Genomic DNA, 19831 nt, shown 5'->3' on the forward strand with positions numbered 1-19831 from the left:
GGGCATGCTCAAACTCTTCCCAGGCAAAGATGAAGGCTCACCCGGTCTCTAGGGTTCATTTGGGCTTTGAAGGAGCAAAGCAATTCAGAGCAGGCCAGGCAGCCACCAGCTGCTGTAGGAGGGACAGAAAAGAATAGGGAAGGAGCCATCAGATACAGGGGGTAAGGAACCAATTTAAGTTATAGGCTTTGGAATCAAGGTCTAAGTTCTGATCCTTCATTGGTTCTTAGTAGATGTGTGAGCTTTTTTTTTCTTCTCTAGACCTCAGTTTTCCCACCTATAAAAGGAAGGGCTTGTATTAGATGACTCTTGAGATACCTCTCAGCTCTTCATCTATAAAGACAGAATGCCCTGGTTTGAGAAATAATCCCAGATGAGAGATGAACAGCTATGAAGAGATATCTTCAAGGTCAGGTCAAAGACATCACCCAGAAAGAGCTAGGTAGTATGGTACATGGAGGAGAACAGTTTGAGTCAGAAAGAATTTAAGAGTTTAAATCCTGGGGGCTGCTAGGTAGCTCAGTGGATTGAGAGCCTGGCCTAGAGATGGGAGGTCCTGGGTCCAAATCCGGCCTCACACTTTCTAGCTGTGTGACCCTGGGCAAGTCCCTTGACCTCTATTGCCTAGCCCTTACATATCCTCTGACTCCAAGTTCTTTCAGCTGTGGCAGGTTACCTCCTCAAAGGTTATAGACTGCAAGTTTTGATAGTATAATAACACAATTGATCATTAGTATGCAACTCCTACCTTCTAGAAAAGCCTTCAAGTGCAGGCCATGTTTGTCTTTTGTCCAGGCCTCTTCCTGGCTAAGCCAAGCACTAGAAAATGGACAACTGGATCATGATTTTTTTTTTAGCCACCGAATTGCTTTAATTTATCCACCAAGGAATGGGATGGCTGTTATCTGCAGGTGGTGGAAGATGGGCCCCACTTATCATCAATGTTTAAAAGCACTGACATACAAATAAAGAAACTGAGGCTGAGGATAGCAACTTGCCCAAATCAGTAGTAGGGACAAACTAGAATCTAGATCTAGGAACCTTTCTCCAGAAGACTGAATTAATTATTTTAACCCTCAAATTTTCATTCTCCATGATCTGTTGTCACCCATCAATAATACACATTTCTATAGTGTTTTTTAGTTTACAAAGTACTTTCCCCACATAAACTTATAAGTTGTTTTTGTTGTGTTATCTTAGAAACAGCCTGTAGGATGTACTTCCCCCATGTTCATATGGTAGCAGGCAGAGAGCTAGGATTTAAACCTATATCTCTTGATGTGTCTGGCTTTTCACTACACAAGGTATTCCTTCCACATCGTGACTTTTCCCCATCAAGGTTTCAACATATCCCGAGTCAGTCTAAGAAATTAAATGGGAATTTCTTTGGGAGTTTTGCAGAAGCCACAGACAACACAAGAAGGCCAGCAGACAGTGCAGAAAAAGTTGAGAAACTCAGAAATGCATAAAATATATGTATAGTACTGTATAATAACATATTTTATCTTTTCATACCACAAATAGGCACAATTTCCTTTTTAAGATTAAAATAAGTAAAAAATTAGATTGCAGAGATGTACTATAGCCTAATTGCCAGTACCATTAGGGAATTTCAAAAGTTTTTAAAATTTTCTTTTGTTATACATGTAGTATGCTCAGTATTATTATCCTCAAATTAGCTTCATTTAAAATTTTTTAATATTTATTTCTTTTTCACATACATTTTTATTTAACACTGACCTACATATAGCCTATGATCAACCAAATACTTAACTTAAATTTTACAGGAAGGTTCCCCATAGAAGAAAAAGAAATAATAGTGACTTCTTCTCTAGTACCAAGGGAGAACCAAAATTTAACTCAGATTTTCCCAATTGAGGGGCACCTTGCCCCTAACCTCAACAATGTGAAAGGAATATCTGTATTGTGGTACAAGACTGAAGCATGACACTTGCTTAGTGTGTGTGGGGTCCTAGACAAGGAGCTCCCTCCTGGAAGAATGCAATGGTGTTTAGTCACCCTATCAGGCTAGTACCTGGTACCTAAGAGGAAGGAAGGGAAGCCAGCATTTGGTGCCCACCTGCATGATGGAGTGCTGTCCAACCACTGCTGTCCACAGTGTCTACCACACAGGATGCCTAAGAGAGCAAGGGGATGAAAAGATGAAAAGAATGGGAGGCTAGAACAAGAAGAGTCTTCAGGTCCACAGCTATCCCCTCATTCCTCTTTCTCCCCCTCTGGCTCTCTGTCTTCTCTGTCTGTCTCTCCCTTTCTTCTTCCTTCTCTACCTCTTTTTCTCTCTCCCTCTCTCCCCTTTTCTCTCTCTCTCTCCCCCTCTTCCCCTCCCTCCCTTTTTCTCTGGCTCTCTCTCCCTCTCTTTCTCTGTTCCTAACTCCCTATTGGGCCCAGAGATTCCCCTTGCTTCCTTGGGGAAACAGCAGTCCTTATGTAGAGATCCCTAATCTAAATAGAGAATATCACAGTAGAATGCACTGTAGAATCTGGAGAGCTGAGAGGAACCTAAAGGCTATCTAATGCTGATGGAAAACGGAGGCCCAAAGAGAGATGAACCTGCAGCAATTGTTTCAAACACTGAGGATGTCCGTACTTTGCTGCCAGATGGAGGGCATTATAACCTGAAAGACAGAAAAAACACTGAGCCACCTACTTGTAGGCACTTGAGGAATAGTATTTCCTAAACAAGGAGGGGTCAGCCTGGTGACAAAAAGGTCAATCCCGCTGCCCACCCTGGGTTAGCTGAGGCCTGGGAAAACCTGGCTCCAGAACCAGAAAGTCCAAGTGGAGAGGGATCTTCGAAACCTTCTAGCCCGGAGTTTCCATTTGACAGGAATGGAGGCTTAGAGAAGGGAAGGAACTTACCTGGAGCCATCCAGTGAGTCACAGACATACCAGTGCTTACCACAGTGCCTGGCATATAGTAACCACTGAGCCCAGTTCTTTCTGTCTCCAAGTTCATCACTGTATCCACAATAACATGTTGCCTCGATACCAATGGGATCATAAATCCCCATTTTATAGATGGGGAAACTGAAATATTTTAGCATTCTGCCCATGGTCCATGATAGAGTCAGGGTTAAAAACTTACAATGTCAGACCCTCTCCCTGTCCCTCCCTAAATCCATAGTCCCAGCACGAGGGAAGAGGGTTTACCTGAGCCATCAGTGCTCATGACATTGGCACCATGGGCCAGCATCACCTCCAGGCAGGCCGATGCCCCTCGCATAGCAGCCAAATGAAACCTTAAATGTGATACAACACAACAAACACAACACGATGAAACAATTCACTCTGGGTGGACCACCAAAATCATCTTCCTAAAGCAGAGGTCTAACAGTGTCCCTTTTCTCCTCAAGAAGATTTCATGGCTCCCCATTTCAAAGGATCAAAGATTTAGAGCTGGAAGAAAGCTTTGAGGTCATCTAGTCAAACTCCTTCAAGAAAGTTTAAATGACTTGCTCAAGAGTTAATGGCATGGGGCAGTTGGTGGCTCAGTGGATTGAAAGCCAGGCCTAGAGATGGGAAGTCCTAGGTTCAAATATGGTCTGAGTGACCCTAGGCAAGTCACTTAACCCCCATTGCTTAGCCCTTACCACTCTCCTGCCTTGGAACCAACACAAAGTATTGATTCTAAGATGTAAGGTAAGGGTTAAAAAAATTGAGTTGCTCAAGTTTTCTGAGCAAAGGAGATAGATGTGTAATGAGACTAGTAGCATGAAAGATGAAAAGGATGACAGCAAGGCAAGAATGGCCAAGTACCTATTGCAGTAGTGTACTTGGTTAGAAAGGATAGTCTGTACTAGAGTCAGGACCAGGGCCATCTGAAAGCACCATCCAAACCGCCCCTTATAACAAGGGTTGAGGGGGCTCAGCCACTCCTTTCTCAGATTCCCAGATCCTAGGGCTCCTCTCTGCCTGCCCCCAAAAGTCTACTTCTCAAATATTCCTACCCTCCTGCCTGTCCTAAAATCTCCAGGGATGGCAAAACTGAAGTTTAACTTTTTATATCCTCCTACCTTCAATACAACACAGCCAAAATTTGGTCAACACTATACGAAGAGTCCTAATCCCCTGTTTGGCACTGTAAAGCTCTTCACCATCTGGTCCCTTCCTTCTTTTCCAGGCTCTTTCCACTTCAATGCCCTCTGCTCACTCTCCATGTCAACTACAGTGACCTACTTTTGGTGCCTTACACAAGATACTCAGTCTCTCCCTGCCCTCCCCCACCCAATGGCTGAACCCTAGGCCAGGGGCACTCTGCCTCCTGGCATCCCTGACTTCCTTTAAGACTTGGCTCACACCCTACCTCCTGCAGGAGACCTTCCCAGGCCCAGTCCCCCAATCCCTTCTGATTACCTCCTTGTCTCTACCTTGTCTATGCAGTTATTTGCATCTTGTCTCCCACAATGGAATGTGAAATCCTTGAGAACAAGTATGGTATTTTTGCCATTCCTCAGATCCCTTGCACTTCGCAGACTGCCTAGCACATAATAAATGTCTGATAATGTGGTCATTATTGACTGGACACAGTTCCTGCTTTCTGGGAGCCCATGGTTTTTAGGGGGCAGAAAATAATGCCCCAATGTAAAATGTGAAGGTTCCCTAAGAGAGTTATGATCCATCCACAGGGAAAGAAAATGGAAGCCACGGGAACGCTTCTGGAGGAGGTGGCATTTGAGCTGAACCTCAAGAGAGAAAATCATAGACTGTCAGAGGTAACAGTGCTCAGAGAGCAATAGGGTTGAGAGTTATGAGAAAACAAAGAAGTACTCCAATTCCAACTCCATGTTTTATAAACAAGGAAAAGGAGTCTCTAAGAAGCCCATAGTCAGACACACAAAAAAAGAGAAGAGATGGGCAGACTCTAAATCTTTCTGCTATACCATCATTCAGCCCCTTCATTTGACATGGTTCTACTCTAAATCCACTGGATTTGGAGATTGAGGATTTGGGTTCAAATCTAGCCCCTGCTATTACCTTTTGGCCCGATACAAGTCCCTCACTGTTAACTGAGAGTTTACCTCTCTGGGCCTCAGTTTCTTCATCTTTAAAAAGAAGGAGCTCGGGGCAGCTAGTAGCTCAGTAGATAGAGAATCAAGCCTAGGTTCAAACCTGGCCTCAACCTTATTTTTAAAATACATTTAGGGGACAGCTTAGTGGCTCAGTGGATTGATATAGTCAGGCTTAGAGATGGTAGGTCCTGGGTTCAAATGTGACCTCAACTACTTCCTAGCCATGTGACTCTGGATGAGTCACTTAACCCTGTTTGCTAGTTTTTCTAGTCCTTACCACTCTTCTGTCTTGGAACAGATATTCCATATCATTTCTAAGACAGAAGGTAAGGGATTAGGGAAAAAAAAGGTGTGTGGGGGGGAACCTGCTGACCTTCTCTAAGGTTTTTTTCTAGCTCTAACCTTTGATTCAATGATGATATGACAGATGAAGTAAGTAAGACTGATGTAGAACCATACAAGTCTGGCAGGGCCTGTGTTCCCAACCTCCAGGTTTTCTTTCTACCAACAACTCCACTCTGCCCAATAGGAGCCAAACTTGGCTTATAATTGTAGAAACACTCCCAGATGTAGTGTTCCCCTACTCTTCCCCTCTATTAAACTGCAGAAACACTCTTGGATACAGTGTCCCCCACAGAGAGAGAGAGAGAGAGAGAGAGAGAGAGAGAGAGAGAGAGAGAGAGAGAGCAGGATCCTCCTCTCTCCTGCCCCCATCAAATGGATAGAGGTCTTCAAATAGAAGCTGTGGTCCCTTTTTTGATATATTAGAGTCAGTATTCCTTTCTGGCATGTATTGGTCCTAGCTGCCTGCTGAAATCCCTTTTAACTTTGAAGTTCTAGACACTTCCTAGCTGGGTGACCCTGGGAAAGTCCCATAACCCTCATTGTCTAGCCCTTACCACTCTTCTGCCTTGGAACCAATGCACAGTATTTATTCTAAGACAGAAGGAAAAGGTTTTTAATTTTTTTAATGGATTCTGTGAGGGTGAAGTGAGGAAGAACACACTGCTGAAGCTGCCTCCATCCTGGGGGAAGAGAATGAATGGGAGGGTGGGATGTTAATAGTCTCTCTAACCTGTGAGCTGTACCCATTGATTTTTTCTTCTTCTCAGATCCAAGTTCAGTTCATTGGAAGTGATTAAGGGGGAGAGAGGAAAAGGAAGAGATTCTAGGTACAGAGCAAGGAATAGAAACTCAGAAAGGAGAGAGCAAGGGCTATGCTCTCAGGAGAGAGTTATCCCATCTGGCTCAAGGCAAGTTGAACAAGGAGGAGGTAACTGAAGAGGGGACCTTGAATGCTAGAGTGGAGAGTCTGGATTTTATTCTGTAGGGAATGGGGGGGTAATTGAGCATTATTAAATGATGCTCAAAACTTCCCTTCTCATGGATCCTTGACAACCCTTTGACTGCCTACAGCCCCTGGCTACCCAGAATCTTTCCATATCACCATGGTTCTATAGACCCCTTGGTTGTTCCCATAGCTGCTTGCTCTACAATTCTCTCTTCATTCTTCCCTTCTTCTCCCAATTCACTCCCACCCCAACTAGCATTGTCTACCTGTATCCTAGGAAAACTGTATGATGATCCAGGTCATACATTTAGCAATGGAATGAATAATAAATAATAATAATTGCTAACATACATACATTATCTCACTTCATCCTTACTTACCAGCCTCTTTTTCCTTATCCATAATCATGTATTTACTCTCCTTCCCCTCAGCCCCTGTCAATGTACAATTTTTATCTTGTCTAGATGCATCTAGTGTCACAGTGGACCAACTGCTGGGCCTGCAATCAGGAAGACCGGGGTTCAAAACCTGCCTCAGATTCTTACTAGCTGTGTGACCCTGAGCAAATCACTTAGCCTTTCTCTGCCTCCATTTCCTCATCTGTAAAATGGGAATGATAATAGCACATACCTCCCAGAGTTGTAGTGAGGATAAAATGAGATAATATGTATAAGGCACTTTTCAAACCTTTAAGTGCTATGTAAGTGCTAGTTATTATTATTATTATTATTATTATTATTGTCTTATTATTATCATTTGGAGTGTATAGAAGAGGTGAAGGGGATAAATAGGGCCTTGGTGGCAGCTGTAAAAGCAAAGGGGAAGATCATTAGGGTTCTATCTGAGCCCAAAGTGTCAAACACATTGGGGGAGGGATGTCGTCAAGGAACATCAGGACTTGTTGATTTGAGTTGAGATTTGGAGACCATTAAGAGCCAGAACAGAATTAAGAAGGCAAATCCTGGGACCAAGGGTCCCTTGGATCAGTTCCCAGAGGGAGCTTCACACTTCCTATCCAGTCTCTTAGTTAAGTCCTCTTGATTCTATATACCCATCTCCTCCCTAGTCTCATTTCTACCATTCTATTGCCAACCCTCATCATTATTTCTTTAGAATCTAGACTACTGCAGAAGCCTTCATTCTCTCTCCTCCAATCTGTCCCTCATACGGCTTTTGGACCAATCATAGATCTGGTGATGTTACTACTCAAAAAATCTTTGTTGTCATAAAAAAAGATAGTATTTGCAAAGTGCTTAGCACTGTGCCTGGCACATAATATATGTGTGCTATATAAATTTTAACTATTGCTATTTTTTATTGACCCCTTCCCCCATTACCCACCAACTGAAGTTCAACCTCCTTTGCCAGGCATTCTAGTTCCTCCATAATCTGGTTCTATCTTATCTTTTCAATCTTTATCTCTCGTTGTTCCACTTCAAGCATCCTCTGCACCTGAAGAATATAGGCAAACCTCTGACCTAGAACCTATCTTGAATTTTCTCACCTCTGTGACTTTGTCCACAAAGAATGATCAAATCTTTGAATTGGAAAAGATCTCAGAAGTCATCTAGTCCAATCCTTATACTGTTCCCTATTCCTAAAATGACTTCCATCTCTTTTTCCCCTCTTAAATTCCTACCCATCCTGTAAACTCCAACAAAATAATCATTTCCTCCAGAAAGCTTTCCCTGATTCCCTGATCAGTAATGCCCTTCCCAATTAGAGCTCCCATAGCACTTTGTCTTGAGAGGCATAACAGATAGTACGTTAGACTTAAGAGTTAAGAAGACCTGGATTCCAATCCCAGCTCATATACTTACTAGCTGTGCAACCCTGGGCAACATATGAGGCAGTTAACCTTTTTAGGCTTTTTTCTCTTCATCTGTAAAACGAGGATATGTACCATATATCAGAGTTGCCTCAAGGTTCAAGCGAGATAATTTGCTGACTTAAAAGTACTCTGTAAATGTCAATTATTCTTATAATGCCTCTCTGATGCACTGATGAGAGGCAGTATAGTATAATGGTTACAGGGGCTGACCTTGCAATCAGGAAGACTAAGATGTCAAATCCTGCTTCTGACGCATACCATTTTGTCCACAAGTGTCTTAACTGATCAATCTCCCAGGAAACTATCTAAAACTGTTACACAATGCCATTGGTTGAAGGATTTTCCAAACTGGGAGCTCCCCATCCTGATTAAATTACAGCTCTGGCCTCCCCCACCCCCAACACACTTAATATTGTGTGTGGCAATTAGCAGAGTCTCAACACCTTTTTGTCCCTCTTAGACTATAAGCTCCCTGGTGCAGGCAGTGGTTTTTCTAAATTTTGCTTCTCTTACCAGTGCCCAGCACAGAGTTCTACATAAAGGTGATTCCTGAGATATAGTTATTAAATGAATGAACTTATTTGAAGAGGCAGCAGTGGCTAGATTTCTGGGCCAGGAGTAAAAAAAAAAAACCTGAGTTTAAATCTGGCCTTAGACACTTAGCAGCTGTATGACCCTGGACAAGTCATTTAACCTCTCTCTATCTCAGTTTCCTCATCTGTAAAATGGGAATCATAATAGCATCTACCTTGCAGGGTTGTCATAAGGATAAAAAGGCATAATAATTTCAAAGCACTTAGCGCAATGTCTGGTACATAGCGAGCACTACATAGATGTTAGCTATTATTATTCTAAAGCTCTTGCTATGCCCTGGGTGGGCACTGTGCCAGGTAATAGGGATACAAAGATGATAAATGAAACAATCTTTGTTCTCAAGGGTTTACATTTTAACAGGGGAGATAACAAGAATATATACATAGTTACACAGAATGTAAAATAGAAATAGAATGAATGCCCTTAGATCCAAGATCTCGAGTGGGGAGAACACTGGAGGTTGAGGGGATCTGGAAATGCTTCCTGTGGAATGTGATGCTAGAGTTCTTGATGGAAGACAGGGATTCTAGGAGGCAGGAGTGAGAAGGGAGACAAAGGGCCAAGGCCCAAGGCGATGGGTGCCGGAGGATCTTCTTCAAGGAATGTCCAGTCGGCCATTGTAGTGGGCCTACAGGGGTTTGCAGTGGAATAAGAAGCTGGGAATGGAGGAAGGGGCTGGGTTACAAAGAGCTTTATATAGCAAACGCTCTTTAAAGGGACAGAGGAAGCAAGTGTGGCTGGATTGAAGAGTGCAAGTCCTACGAAGTAGGGGAGTCCTACCAAGGGAGACCTGAATGAATTAATGAGTGAGAGAAGGATCTGGGGCCCAAGGGGAGCTGTTGTCTTCAACCCATATCCCAAGGCATTATATTCTCCTTCCCAAGGATGTCCAAGACCTGCTCTCCTGGCTTGCTTCATTGGTGGTCCCCTGGGGTTAGGTGGGCACTTACGAGGACTTGCCCTCCGGATCCAACTTGGTAGGAACCAGCCCTTTTCGGGCAATCAGGGCAGAGACTCGAGTGGCGTCGTTACTCTCCACAGCCTGCATCAGCTTCTCATCACTCCTTCCCCAGTCCTGGCTCTGCTGGGCAGCCAGGAGATGGGGTTAGTGTGTGCTCACTGGCTCCCCTTCCTCCCCAGCTATCTCCCAATTAGAATCCTGACCCAGCCTAGGCTCTGAGAAGAGGTCAGTCTGGGTTCTCCAAACGCTACTTAAAGCACAGTTGCATCCCCTCTGCCCTTCACTTTTGCCCTTGCCCTATGGGCAGGCAGGGAAGAGGGCAGCCTGAGGCAGGGCACCTAAAGCCCCCAGCTAGCCCAGCTTTCTCCCTTCCCTGTCCACCCACCATATTGTGCCTGCCAACTTGCCTGGTGCCAGCCTCTCGCTGTGGGCCTCGGGATCAGGCATCGGCCACAGGGGGGGCAGGTGCCAAGGTCGGCTGGGCTCAGCCATAGCTGTGAGTGGGGGTGGGGTTTGGGAAGGGCATCCTGGGCTGGGGCAGGGCCCCTGGCTTGTCTCCTGCAACCCATCTCTCCAAATCCACCCTCCCAATTCGGTCCCCCAACCCATCTTCACCAACTCTCTCTCCCTCTCTAAGTCTTTTCCCCCCTTCCCAACCCCTAAATTCTGTTCTTCAGCCTCCTCCCAGCTCCATCCCCAACTTAAACCCATCAGCCCCGAATCCCATCCTTCCAAACCTCAGCTCCCTCCAATGCATGCCCACCTATTCGATCCCTCGGGAACCTTTGGATACCCTTACATCCCCACCCCCAACTCGATCCCCTTTGAACTTCACTTCCAGCCCGCCGTGGTTCTTTCAAACTCCCCACCACCATCCCCAAATGGAAACACCCCGAACTATTCTAACGGGCCAGAGAAGATGCCGGGCGGGGCCAGAGCCCAGGTGAGGGCGGGGTCCAGGTGTGGGGAGGGGGCGAGCCAGCAGCGTCCCCCAACCCCCGCCACCTCCGTCCCATCCTTCCCCGTCCCTGCCCCGCTCCTACCGAGAAGGAGGCGGTGGCGCAGAGACAGATCTGCTTCATCACGTCCAAGGCGAGCTCCGGGGCTGCGGCCATTCGGGGATTGGGGCCGGAGAAGCCTGGGGCCCGGGGCTTGGGGCTCTGGCCTCGGGGCGGTGCTGCCCGAATACGGGACTGAGCCCAGCCAGCCTCATCCCCCGGGACCCTTGGGCCCCTGCTACTCCTCTTGCTTCTCCCGCCCCTCTTCGCTTCCCGCCGGTCACACTGCAGCTCCCTAGCCTCCCAGCCTCCCGCAGCCCCGCCTCACCTCCCCACCAACACCCGCCCCAGCCCAGTCCCCTGCCCTGCCTGGCCTCCCCCAGCTCCCTTCCCAATATTTCTCCCTTGATAACCCTCAACCCGGTCCCCTTCTCTCCTTAAACCTTTTTTCTCCTCTGCCTCCCCCAGCTCCCTTCCCAACATTTCTCCCTTGATAACCCTCAGCCCGGTCCCTTTCTCTCCTTAAACCTTTTTTCTCCTCTGCCTCCCCCAGTCTCCCTTCCCTTCCCGCCTTCCCATCCCTACTCCTAGCCCTGCCCGCCCTCACCCCCATCGCTAGTTAGACCTCTTCTAGCTGGCTTGGAGGGGTAAAGGAAAGGGTCCTGGCCCACGAACACTATTAGCTTCCGCGATTTCCTCGGAGAGACGTTTCAAAGGAAAAAAGCACGGGGCTCCCCCCCCCAACTTCTTTTTTTAAAGCCTGGAGGTTCCTGGACATAAACTCCCACTTCTCCTGGGCGAATAGGGTATGCCTGCTACCTCCCGACTTCCCTTCTATTCCACTGTCTGCCGTTCTCTTTCCTCCATTTCCCTCTTGCCCCTTATTCACCCCTAGAATAAAACTAAAGTATATAGTGTAGCTTGTTGGGTGTGTTGAACTATGTTTCGGGTCTCTGTTACAATATTTTGTAACCATCAAGCCTCTTCCTGTCTCTAAGTTTAGACTCCATAATCTCTGAGGTCCCTTCCAGCCCCCAGGGCCTCTGTTTTAAGAATTTTTCCAGCTGTGACAGTCTTTTTTTTTCTTCTTAAAGTCACTTCCGGCTCTTCAAGCTCTGACATTCACAGAAACACAGAATTTCAGAGTTAGAAGGGATCAGAGACCTAGCCCAGTCCTATTTGCACAGGAATTCCCTCTCCATCATCATCACACCACCACCATCATCAATACCATCTACACCATCAACATCATCCACACCACAGTCTCCTCACCACCACCTCCATCACCACCGCCAATATCCCAATATCAGTCTCTGGCATTTTTGGTATGGAAAGTTCTTTACACAATCTCTCCTTTGTTACAGCTAGTGCTGGGGGACCCAGGACCACCCAAGTCACCTTCTTTCCCTTTTGCAGATCTGTAATTTTTAGGAAGTTTTCACTTAAATGAATAAAATGTGTTGAAATCTACTCCTTTACAACTTCCATCAGCTGTACCTAGGTCTGCCCTCTAAGTTTAAGCATAATAAATGGACTTCTTCTGTCTGGCCACCTTTCACATATTTGAAGATAGCTATGCTATCTAGACTAAATCCCAACTTTTCTGCCTAGTGTTTGAGGGCTCCATCGTGTTCTTCCCCACCTGCAGGATAATTATAGTCTATGATTTTTAGGAATGGAGACTAAACCTGTGACTTTGGCAGTCAATGTAGATTAGGTAGCACCTTTGTAACTTATAGTCTTAGAGCCCAGAACACCAAGAGTTGAAGTAACTTGTTCAGTGTGTCGAAGGTAGAACTTGAATTAAATTCTTCCTGGCTCTGAAGCCAGTTCTCTCTTCACTACTCTGCTTCCTCTCTAGAAATCATTGCCTATTCATTATCTGATTTGATCATCACAACAACCTTGTCTGTGAGCCAGGACAAGTAATATTAACCCCATTTCACATATGAGGAAACTGAAGCCAAGGGTCACACTCTCCTTTCCCAGGCTTTCATCTTAAAGCCTTTTTGTTTCAGCCTTGCTTGTCTCCTCCCAGTCCTCCTTGGATACCACATGCACCAGTATTCTCCCAGCCTGGAATATATTATTCTTTCCTTCTTGTCCTTCCAAATCCTCCTCAACCTTCTGGGGCCCATTCAAATCCCATCTCCTTCAGGGAAATTTCTCTGATGATCCTTGGGCCACACTGATCTATCCCCAGAATTCCTATTGTACATCAAGCCTGTACTTAACACTTAACTATACTTAGAATGGTCCATGAAAGTGAAATTTGTTTCTCTATCTTGACTGTGAGCTTTCTAAAAACAAGGACCTTGATGTTTCTTTATCACTGTCTTTCTCACATTATCCCCTCCACTCGGCACTGAGCCCAAGGAAAGTCCCAGGAAAGCCATGCTGATAGAGAAAGGACACATGATGATGGAAGGCAAGGGACAAGGTCAAGAACAACATAGGGCATTCAGCTTTCTGGTAGAGCATCCTATGAGTAAAGTGAGAAAGTAAGGCTGGAAAGCACAGAATAGGGAAAGATAGGAGGCTCTGAAAATGAATTTGGTGGAGTGCCATCTTGGTTGCAAAGGAAGGGAGCTCAGTTCATCATTAACAAATGTTTCCTCATAATGGCTGAACAAATTGTGGTACATGAATGAAATGGAATGTTGTTTGTTTTTTTAATTCTTACTTTCTGTCTGAGTGACAGCTCTAAGATAGAAGAGTGGCAAAGGCTCAGCAAATGGGGTTAAGTGACTTGGCCAGGATCACACAGCTAGGAAGTGTTTGAGACCAAATTTGACCCTCACTATTCCAGGCTGGGCTCTAATCTGCTGCTGCCTGAATGGTGTTATGCTATAAGAAATGATGAATGAGTGTCCTGAATGGAGAGGCATGGATAGACTTACATGAACTGGCACAAAGTGAAGTTATCAGAGGTAGAAAAGCAATAGACACAATGGCACAAACAATGGAAATGAAAAATATAACAATCGCAAAGTCAAAATGAAAGGTTGGAAATTTAGAAATAGGGATGCTATTTTGGAGTTGAGAGAGAGGGTCTGATCTAAGGCAAGGGGACTGAAATGAACTTAGTAGATGCAGGGGATGATAGAGAAAGCTGGGTTGTCACAAATGAAAAGGAGACCCTTGTCTTCCCAGGGGACAGATACTCACCAGCCGGTGCCCAACCCAGCGCCTGAGTAATGAGTTGTAGGATAAACGCTCTCTGATAAGGATAATGAGATTGGACACCAAACCCCCTGCCCCAAGCCCTCACCCCTAGAGCAGCTGCAGTCACCCATCCGGACTGGTGTCTGGTAACCTCCTCTGGGATGCTTAATGCAGGGCAAACTTGACTCCCTTTGTCAAAGAAACAAGAGAGGCAGGGGAGCAGGTGCATAGAGGGGAGGGATGAGGTGGGATCTTAGCCCAGGATGGTGTCTGAGGGAGGCAGCTTCATTCCCTTCTGCCCCTTGAGTAGAAGGTATCCTAGCTGGTAAGCCTGATGCCTGGTACCTATTTCTTCTTAATCCAGACTCCCTATTTCTAGCACAGCCCTAGCTTTCTTTCTTCTTTCCTCTTTTCCATCCTCTTCCTTCTCCTCTCTCATACAATCTTTTAGTCAGGCAATAAACATCTATTAAGAGCCTCCTGTCAGGAACTATGCTAAGAGGGTATGCAAAAGAAGATAAAAGACAATCCCTGTTCTCACTGAGTTCATCATCTAATGGAAGACACATAACAGAAAAGTATGTGTGATCTATACTTAGGAAATAATCAAGTGAGGGAAAGCACTGGAATTAAGAGGGATTGGAAAAGGCTTCCTCTAGAAGTTGGGCTCTTAACAAAGCAGGCAAGCCAGGAAGCAGAGATGAGGAGGGAGAGAACTGGAGGCAATAGGAACAGCCATTGAAAATGCCCAGAATAGGAAGCTGTAGTGTCTTGTGGAGGGCAGTAAGAAGGCCAGCAGCACTGGATTACAAGAATATGTTGGGGACAGGGCTTTGTAGTAAGGTACAGGAAGACAGAAAGGGCTGGGGGAGCAGAGTATGAAGGGTTTTGACTGACAAGCAGGATTTTCTGTTTGACCCTGTAGGTGATCAGGAGTCAATGAAGTTTACTAAGTGAGGGGAGGGGGATGTCATGATCAGACTTGCTCTTTGGAAGGTCACTTTGACAGCTGTTTGGAGAATGGACTGGAGTAGAGAGAGACCAATGGCAGGAAGACTAACTAACAAGATAATGCAGTAGGAGAGCATAAGGTCATAAAGATACTGGGGTGGCGATAGCATAAGAGCAAAGAAGGGGAATATATTTGAAAGATATTATGAAAGTAAAGCAGACAGGCCTTAGTGGCAGATTGATTATGACAGGGTGAAAGAGAGAGCAAGGACTCAAGGATGGCCCCTGTGTGACTGGCAGGTCAATGTTGCCTTCAACAGTAAAAGGGAAGTTTGGAAGGGGGAGGGATTTGAGGGAAAGATAATGAGTTCCATTTTGAACATATTCATTTAAGTTTAAATATCTAGTTTAAGAGGTCTGATAGAAAGTTGGAGATGTGAGACTGAATGTTAGCAGAGACATGAGCATAAAAATGATCATTGCATTTATGGGAGTGGATGAGATCACCAAGTGAAATGGTATATAAGGAGAAGAGGGCCCAGGACAGAGCCCTAGGAGGATGAGTGACAGTGTCAAAAGAAGGAAAGGACTGAGAAAAGATCATTAGATTAGCATCGTTAGCATCTCTTTCCTGGTTCTCCTCCTACCTATCTGACCCCTCCTTAGTCTCCTGTGATCAATCCTCACCCAGTTATGCCTGCTAATGGTGGATATTTCCTAGGGCTCCACCATGCTTAATGCTCCCTTTTCTCCAGGGTTTGATGAAGAAGGATGAGGGCTGAGAATAAATCATTAGATCTGGCAATTAAAAGATTGGAGATAGCAGTTTCAGTTGAATGATGACGTCTGAAATGATGAGGTAAAGAACTTACCTTCCATTAATTCTCTCCACACCCACTAGAGGATCTATTAAATCCCCCGAAGCCCCCCTAGGCTTTCTTGATTTCCCTCAAATATTCTCTCTTGAATTTATTCCCTATTAGTTATAGATTTAGAACTGGAAGACTGGAAGAGACATTAGAGGCCATCCTTCCATCCCATTCATGTTTTAACAGATGAAGAAACTGCAGCCAAGAAAGGTTAATTGACTTGCCCAAGGTTATACAGAGGCAAAATTTAAATTGTGCTCTGACTTTTAATCCATTGTTCTCTCTTCTTCAATACCTATTACTCTGCACATATTTTTTTATTTCTTTACTTGACTGATTATTTTCCCCTGTAGAATATACACTCCTGAGGTCAGGGACTGTTTGATTTTTGTTTCTCTATCCCTAGGGATACTAGTTAAGTAGTAGGCATTTACCAAATATTTGTTAAATTGAATTATAATGTAATATTTTGTACTATAATTATGTGTTTTTGTGTCCTATTCCCTGTCCTAGATTTGGAGCTCTATGGGAACAGACTAGTCCTAACTGCATTTTGTATTCCCCCATAGCACTCAGAAGAATGCTGCACATATAATGGATGCTCACAATAGATGTTTATTTAAAAAAAAAATTTTTTTTCGGCTTTCTTTGTATCCCCAGCTCTTAGCACAGTGCCTGGCAAATAGCAGTTACCTAGTAAATGCTTGTTGGTTGACTGACTGAATTTCCTCATTTTCTTCACTATCCTACTTACTATCTATCCCCTACTACTAATATTTATCTACTACTATGGTCTCCTATCCCCTACTCCTCAAACACATTTCTGTTTCCTTAACCCAATGAAAGAATGTCAGAGCAAGAAGGGAACAAAGCCAACACTGGTGCAGCTCCCTTGGTTTACAGATGAGGAAACTCAGGCTCAGAAATGGTAAGCCATTTGCCCAGATTTGCAAAGCTAGAAACTGGCAGGGGCTGGACAGGAACCTGTATTCATTTGACTCAAAGTCCAGTACTCTTTCCAACAGACACTTTGTGCTGCTTTGCCTGGGGCAGCTAGGTGGCGCCACAGGGAATAGCGGGCAGGATCTGGAGTCAAGATTAATCTTCATGAGTTCAAATCCAACCTCAGATACTTACTAGCAAAAGCAATGCTACCATAGACTGACATGTAATCCTATTTTCCTTAGTTTCCTCATCTGCAAAATGAGCTGGAGAAGGAAATGGCAGACCATTCCAGAATCTTTGCCAAGAAAACCCCAAATGGGGTCATGAAGAATCAGACACAGCTGAAAACAACTGAATAACACCACTTTGCCTTTGTCATGTTGTCTCATGTGGAGCTCCTACCTTAATTTTAGTCCAGATTGGGCCCTTGAGGAGCTCTGTCAGACAAAGAACTCTGGCCTCTGGGGAACCACAGGACTGGCTGGGGAAGTTGGGGGTAAGAGGAGTTTTTCTGTTCTTAACTTTATTAGAGAGCTCATCTGCTTCTATAGCTTCCAACTCAAAAGTCAGGAGTAGGAGTATATTAGTAGATGTTTAACAACTGACTTTCTTGGGGGTGGGGAATGTATGAAGGACACATTTTTTCAGTGGAATCTGCAATATTAACATTTCCTCCATCATTTTCTTAAATCTAGACAGTCAACAAAACAATAAATCAGGTTCCTATTTGTAGCTCTTGCCAATTTCCAATATATAAATGCTTGCTGAAACTTTAACAATCAGCTCTCAAAAGCCTCTGCTATCTAGCTCCAGCACACCCTTGTCTCTACCTCCCTGTTAATGACTTCTAAAACTGTGACTTCAACTTCAGCCTCCATAATGAGCTCCTGTGTACAACTGCCTGCTCTGCCAAGATGTTCCATAGTCTATCCTGCTTCAACATACTCAAAACTGAACTCATCTTCCCAACCTGCTTCTCCTTCTGACTTCCCTGTTTCTTTTAATGAGTTCAGAATCTGAAACCTCAGGAAATCCCAAACTACTCACTGCCCCAGGCCAGTCAGTAAGTCAGTCTCAGAGATTTTTTCCTTCTCCTTGTCATTCCTCTCCTATTGCCCCAATCTTCACGTCCTGCCTCGACGGTGGGAATCACCTACCAGCCAGCCTTTTGGTCTACTCCTTCACTCCAGCCTGCACAGATGACCAGACTCATCTGCTTCTATCATAACCCTGGTCAGCTCTTCGATGTTCCCACATTGCTAAGTGACTCCCACAGACCATGGGACAAAGCTTACTCTCTAAAACGGGCAATACCAGGATCTGACCCTAACCTCATTCTCTGTTAACAAGCATTTATTAAGCACCTACTATAGAATAATAATAATAGTGAGCTTTTATATACTATTTTAAGAGTTGTAAAGTAGGGGCAGCTGAGTAGCTCAGTGGATAGAGAGCCAAACCTAGAAATGGGAGGTCTTGGATTCAAATCTAGTCTCAGGCACTTCCTAGCTATGTGACCCTGGGCAAGTCACATAACCCTAATTGCCTATCCCTTATCACTCTTCTGCCTTGGAACCAATACTTAATATTGATTTTAAAACAGAAGATAAGCGCTTTTTAAAAAGTTGTAAAGTGTTTTACAAATATTATCTCATTTGAGCCTCGCAACAACCCTGAAAGGTTTATAATTGAGGAAACTGAAGTAGAGATTAAGCCATTTGCCCAGAGTCACAAAGTAAGTATTGGAGGCATGATTTGAACTCGTCTTCCAGACCCTAAGTCCAGTGTGCCACCTTGGAAGTTCATGTCAATTTGACTAAAAGTCCAGTGCTCATTCCAATATCTACTTTGTGTATCTGCAGAGACAAAAAATGACCATGGTCCCCTCAAAGAATTTAGTTTCTAGTTGGAAATAATATGTACATATGTAAGTCGATACACAGCACAGGGCATCCCAGAAAGTCTCAGTGCAATTCTAAGCTCTCTGAACTAAGACTTTGGGGACCCCCTCTGTGTGTGGTGTATATACATATACATTTATGTATAATGAGTATAAAATAATTTTGCTTTTTGGGGAATGGCAAGAAGTGCTAACAATGGGGGGGGGGGTGTCAGGAAAGGCTTCCTGTGGTAGGCAGCACCTGAGAGGGGCCCTCCATGGATATGGCATTCTGAGGCATGGGATGCCTCTAGCATTTTCTTTCCTTTGTTCCCTACATGGACCCTTTATTTCTACCAAACTCATCTCCTTACTCTTTCCCAAACATTCCAGGCTTCCATCTACTCCCCTGCTTTTGCTCATGCTGTCTTCTATATGGGATATAGCAATAATATTTAGTGCATTATCATTAATGTTGTAATTGTTCCCTCTTATTTTTGTAGCACATTAAGGTTTATAAGGCAGTTTCCTTGGAATCTTCCCATGGAGGAGATAATGCATGTATCAGCATTATCCCTATGTTACAGATAGATGTATTTATGGAAGTATTTACAGTAACCCCATTTTCCAGAAGAGGAGACCAAAACTGAGAGTAGGGCAGTGACACAGGATGACAGAAGTGAGATTTAAACCCAAGTGACCCCACTGTACTTATATACCTCCTCCTTGTCTTGGAAATCAAGGCCTCACTTCTCCAAGAAGTCATCCCTTTTCTAAGAAGTCCCTTCAAGGCCCTGTCTGAGCTCCTCTGCCACACACTTTCTGTATCGTTCCTCAAGGCCAAACCTCCTAGGCTGTCCTGTTCTCTCCGTGTGCTCTAATCAGGCTACAAACTCTCCCAGGGCCTTGCCTGCCTTGCCCAAGCCCTGACAGGGCTCTCTTTTCTGGGGACAGGAACCCAGGATGGTCACACAGAGGGATGAAATTCCAGGCAAAGGATTCCTTGGGGAGATGAATCACCTATAGTTGGTGGGTATCTCCAGGGCGCCCATCCTAGCCCTTAGGACTTACCTCTGACTTCTTAAATCTGGCCCGAAGGCTCTTCATAGCTACCGCCAGACTTTTCTGACTTAGTCAGGGGGAACCTGGGAGAGATGAGAGTATGAGGGGAGTTAGGTAAGGTGTGGAGGTGGACCTTGAACCAATCAGTCAAGCAATTCATCAACAAACATTTAATAAGTACCTACTCTATGCCAGGCCCTGTGCTGGATGGTGGAGATACAAATAAAAAGAATGAGAAGGGTTTGGCCGAATCCA

The 19831-nt window shown here is 44.7% G+C and overlaps 1 protein-coding gene across 4 annotated transcripts in view; it reads right to left on the reverse strand.

Moving 5' to 3' along the window:
* The window catches only part of ANKRD24 (ankyrin repeat domain 24), a 31775-nt gene extending 12154 nt beyond the window's left edge, over positions 1–19621 (reverse strand). Inside the window, exons 1-7 of one of the 4 annotated variants that reach the window (XM_044671100.1) lie at positions 19586–19621; positions 10115–10201; positions 9697–9827; positions 3172–3260; positions 2572–2636; positions 2081–2138; positions 42–112 (exon numbers count right to left, since the gene is read on the reverse strand). In XM_044671100.1, coding sequence (XP_044527035.1) covers positions 42–112; positions 2081–2138; positions 2572–2636; positions 3172–3260; positions 9697–9827; positions 10115–10201; positions 19586–19621 — 537 coding nt within the window. Of the gene's footprint in view, positions 1–41; positions 113–2080; positions 2289–2571; positions 2637–3171; positions 3261–9696; positions 9828–10114; positions 10202–10750; positions 10949–19585 lie in introns of those variants that run through there. The other 3 variants (XM_044671115.1, XM_044671107.1, XM_044671091.1) reach the window with 3 other exon arrangements.
* Between the last annotated feature and the right edge of the window lie 210 nt (positions 19622–19831).

This window comes from Gracilinanus agilis, chromosome 1, assembly GCF_016433145.1.
Source record: "Gracilinanus agilis isolate LMUSP501 chromosome 1, AgileGrace, whole genome shotgun sequence".
Classification (NCBI taxonomy): domain Eukaryota; kingdom Metazoa; phylum Chordata; class Mammalia; order Didelphimorphia; family Didelphidae; genus Gracilinanus; species Gracilinanus agilis.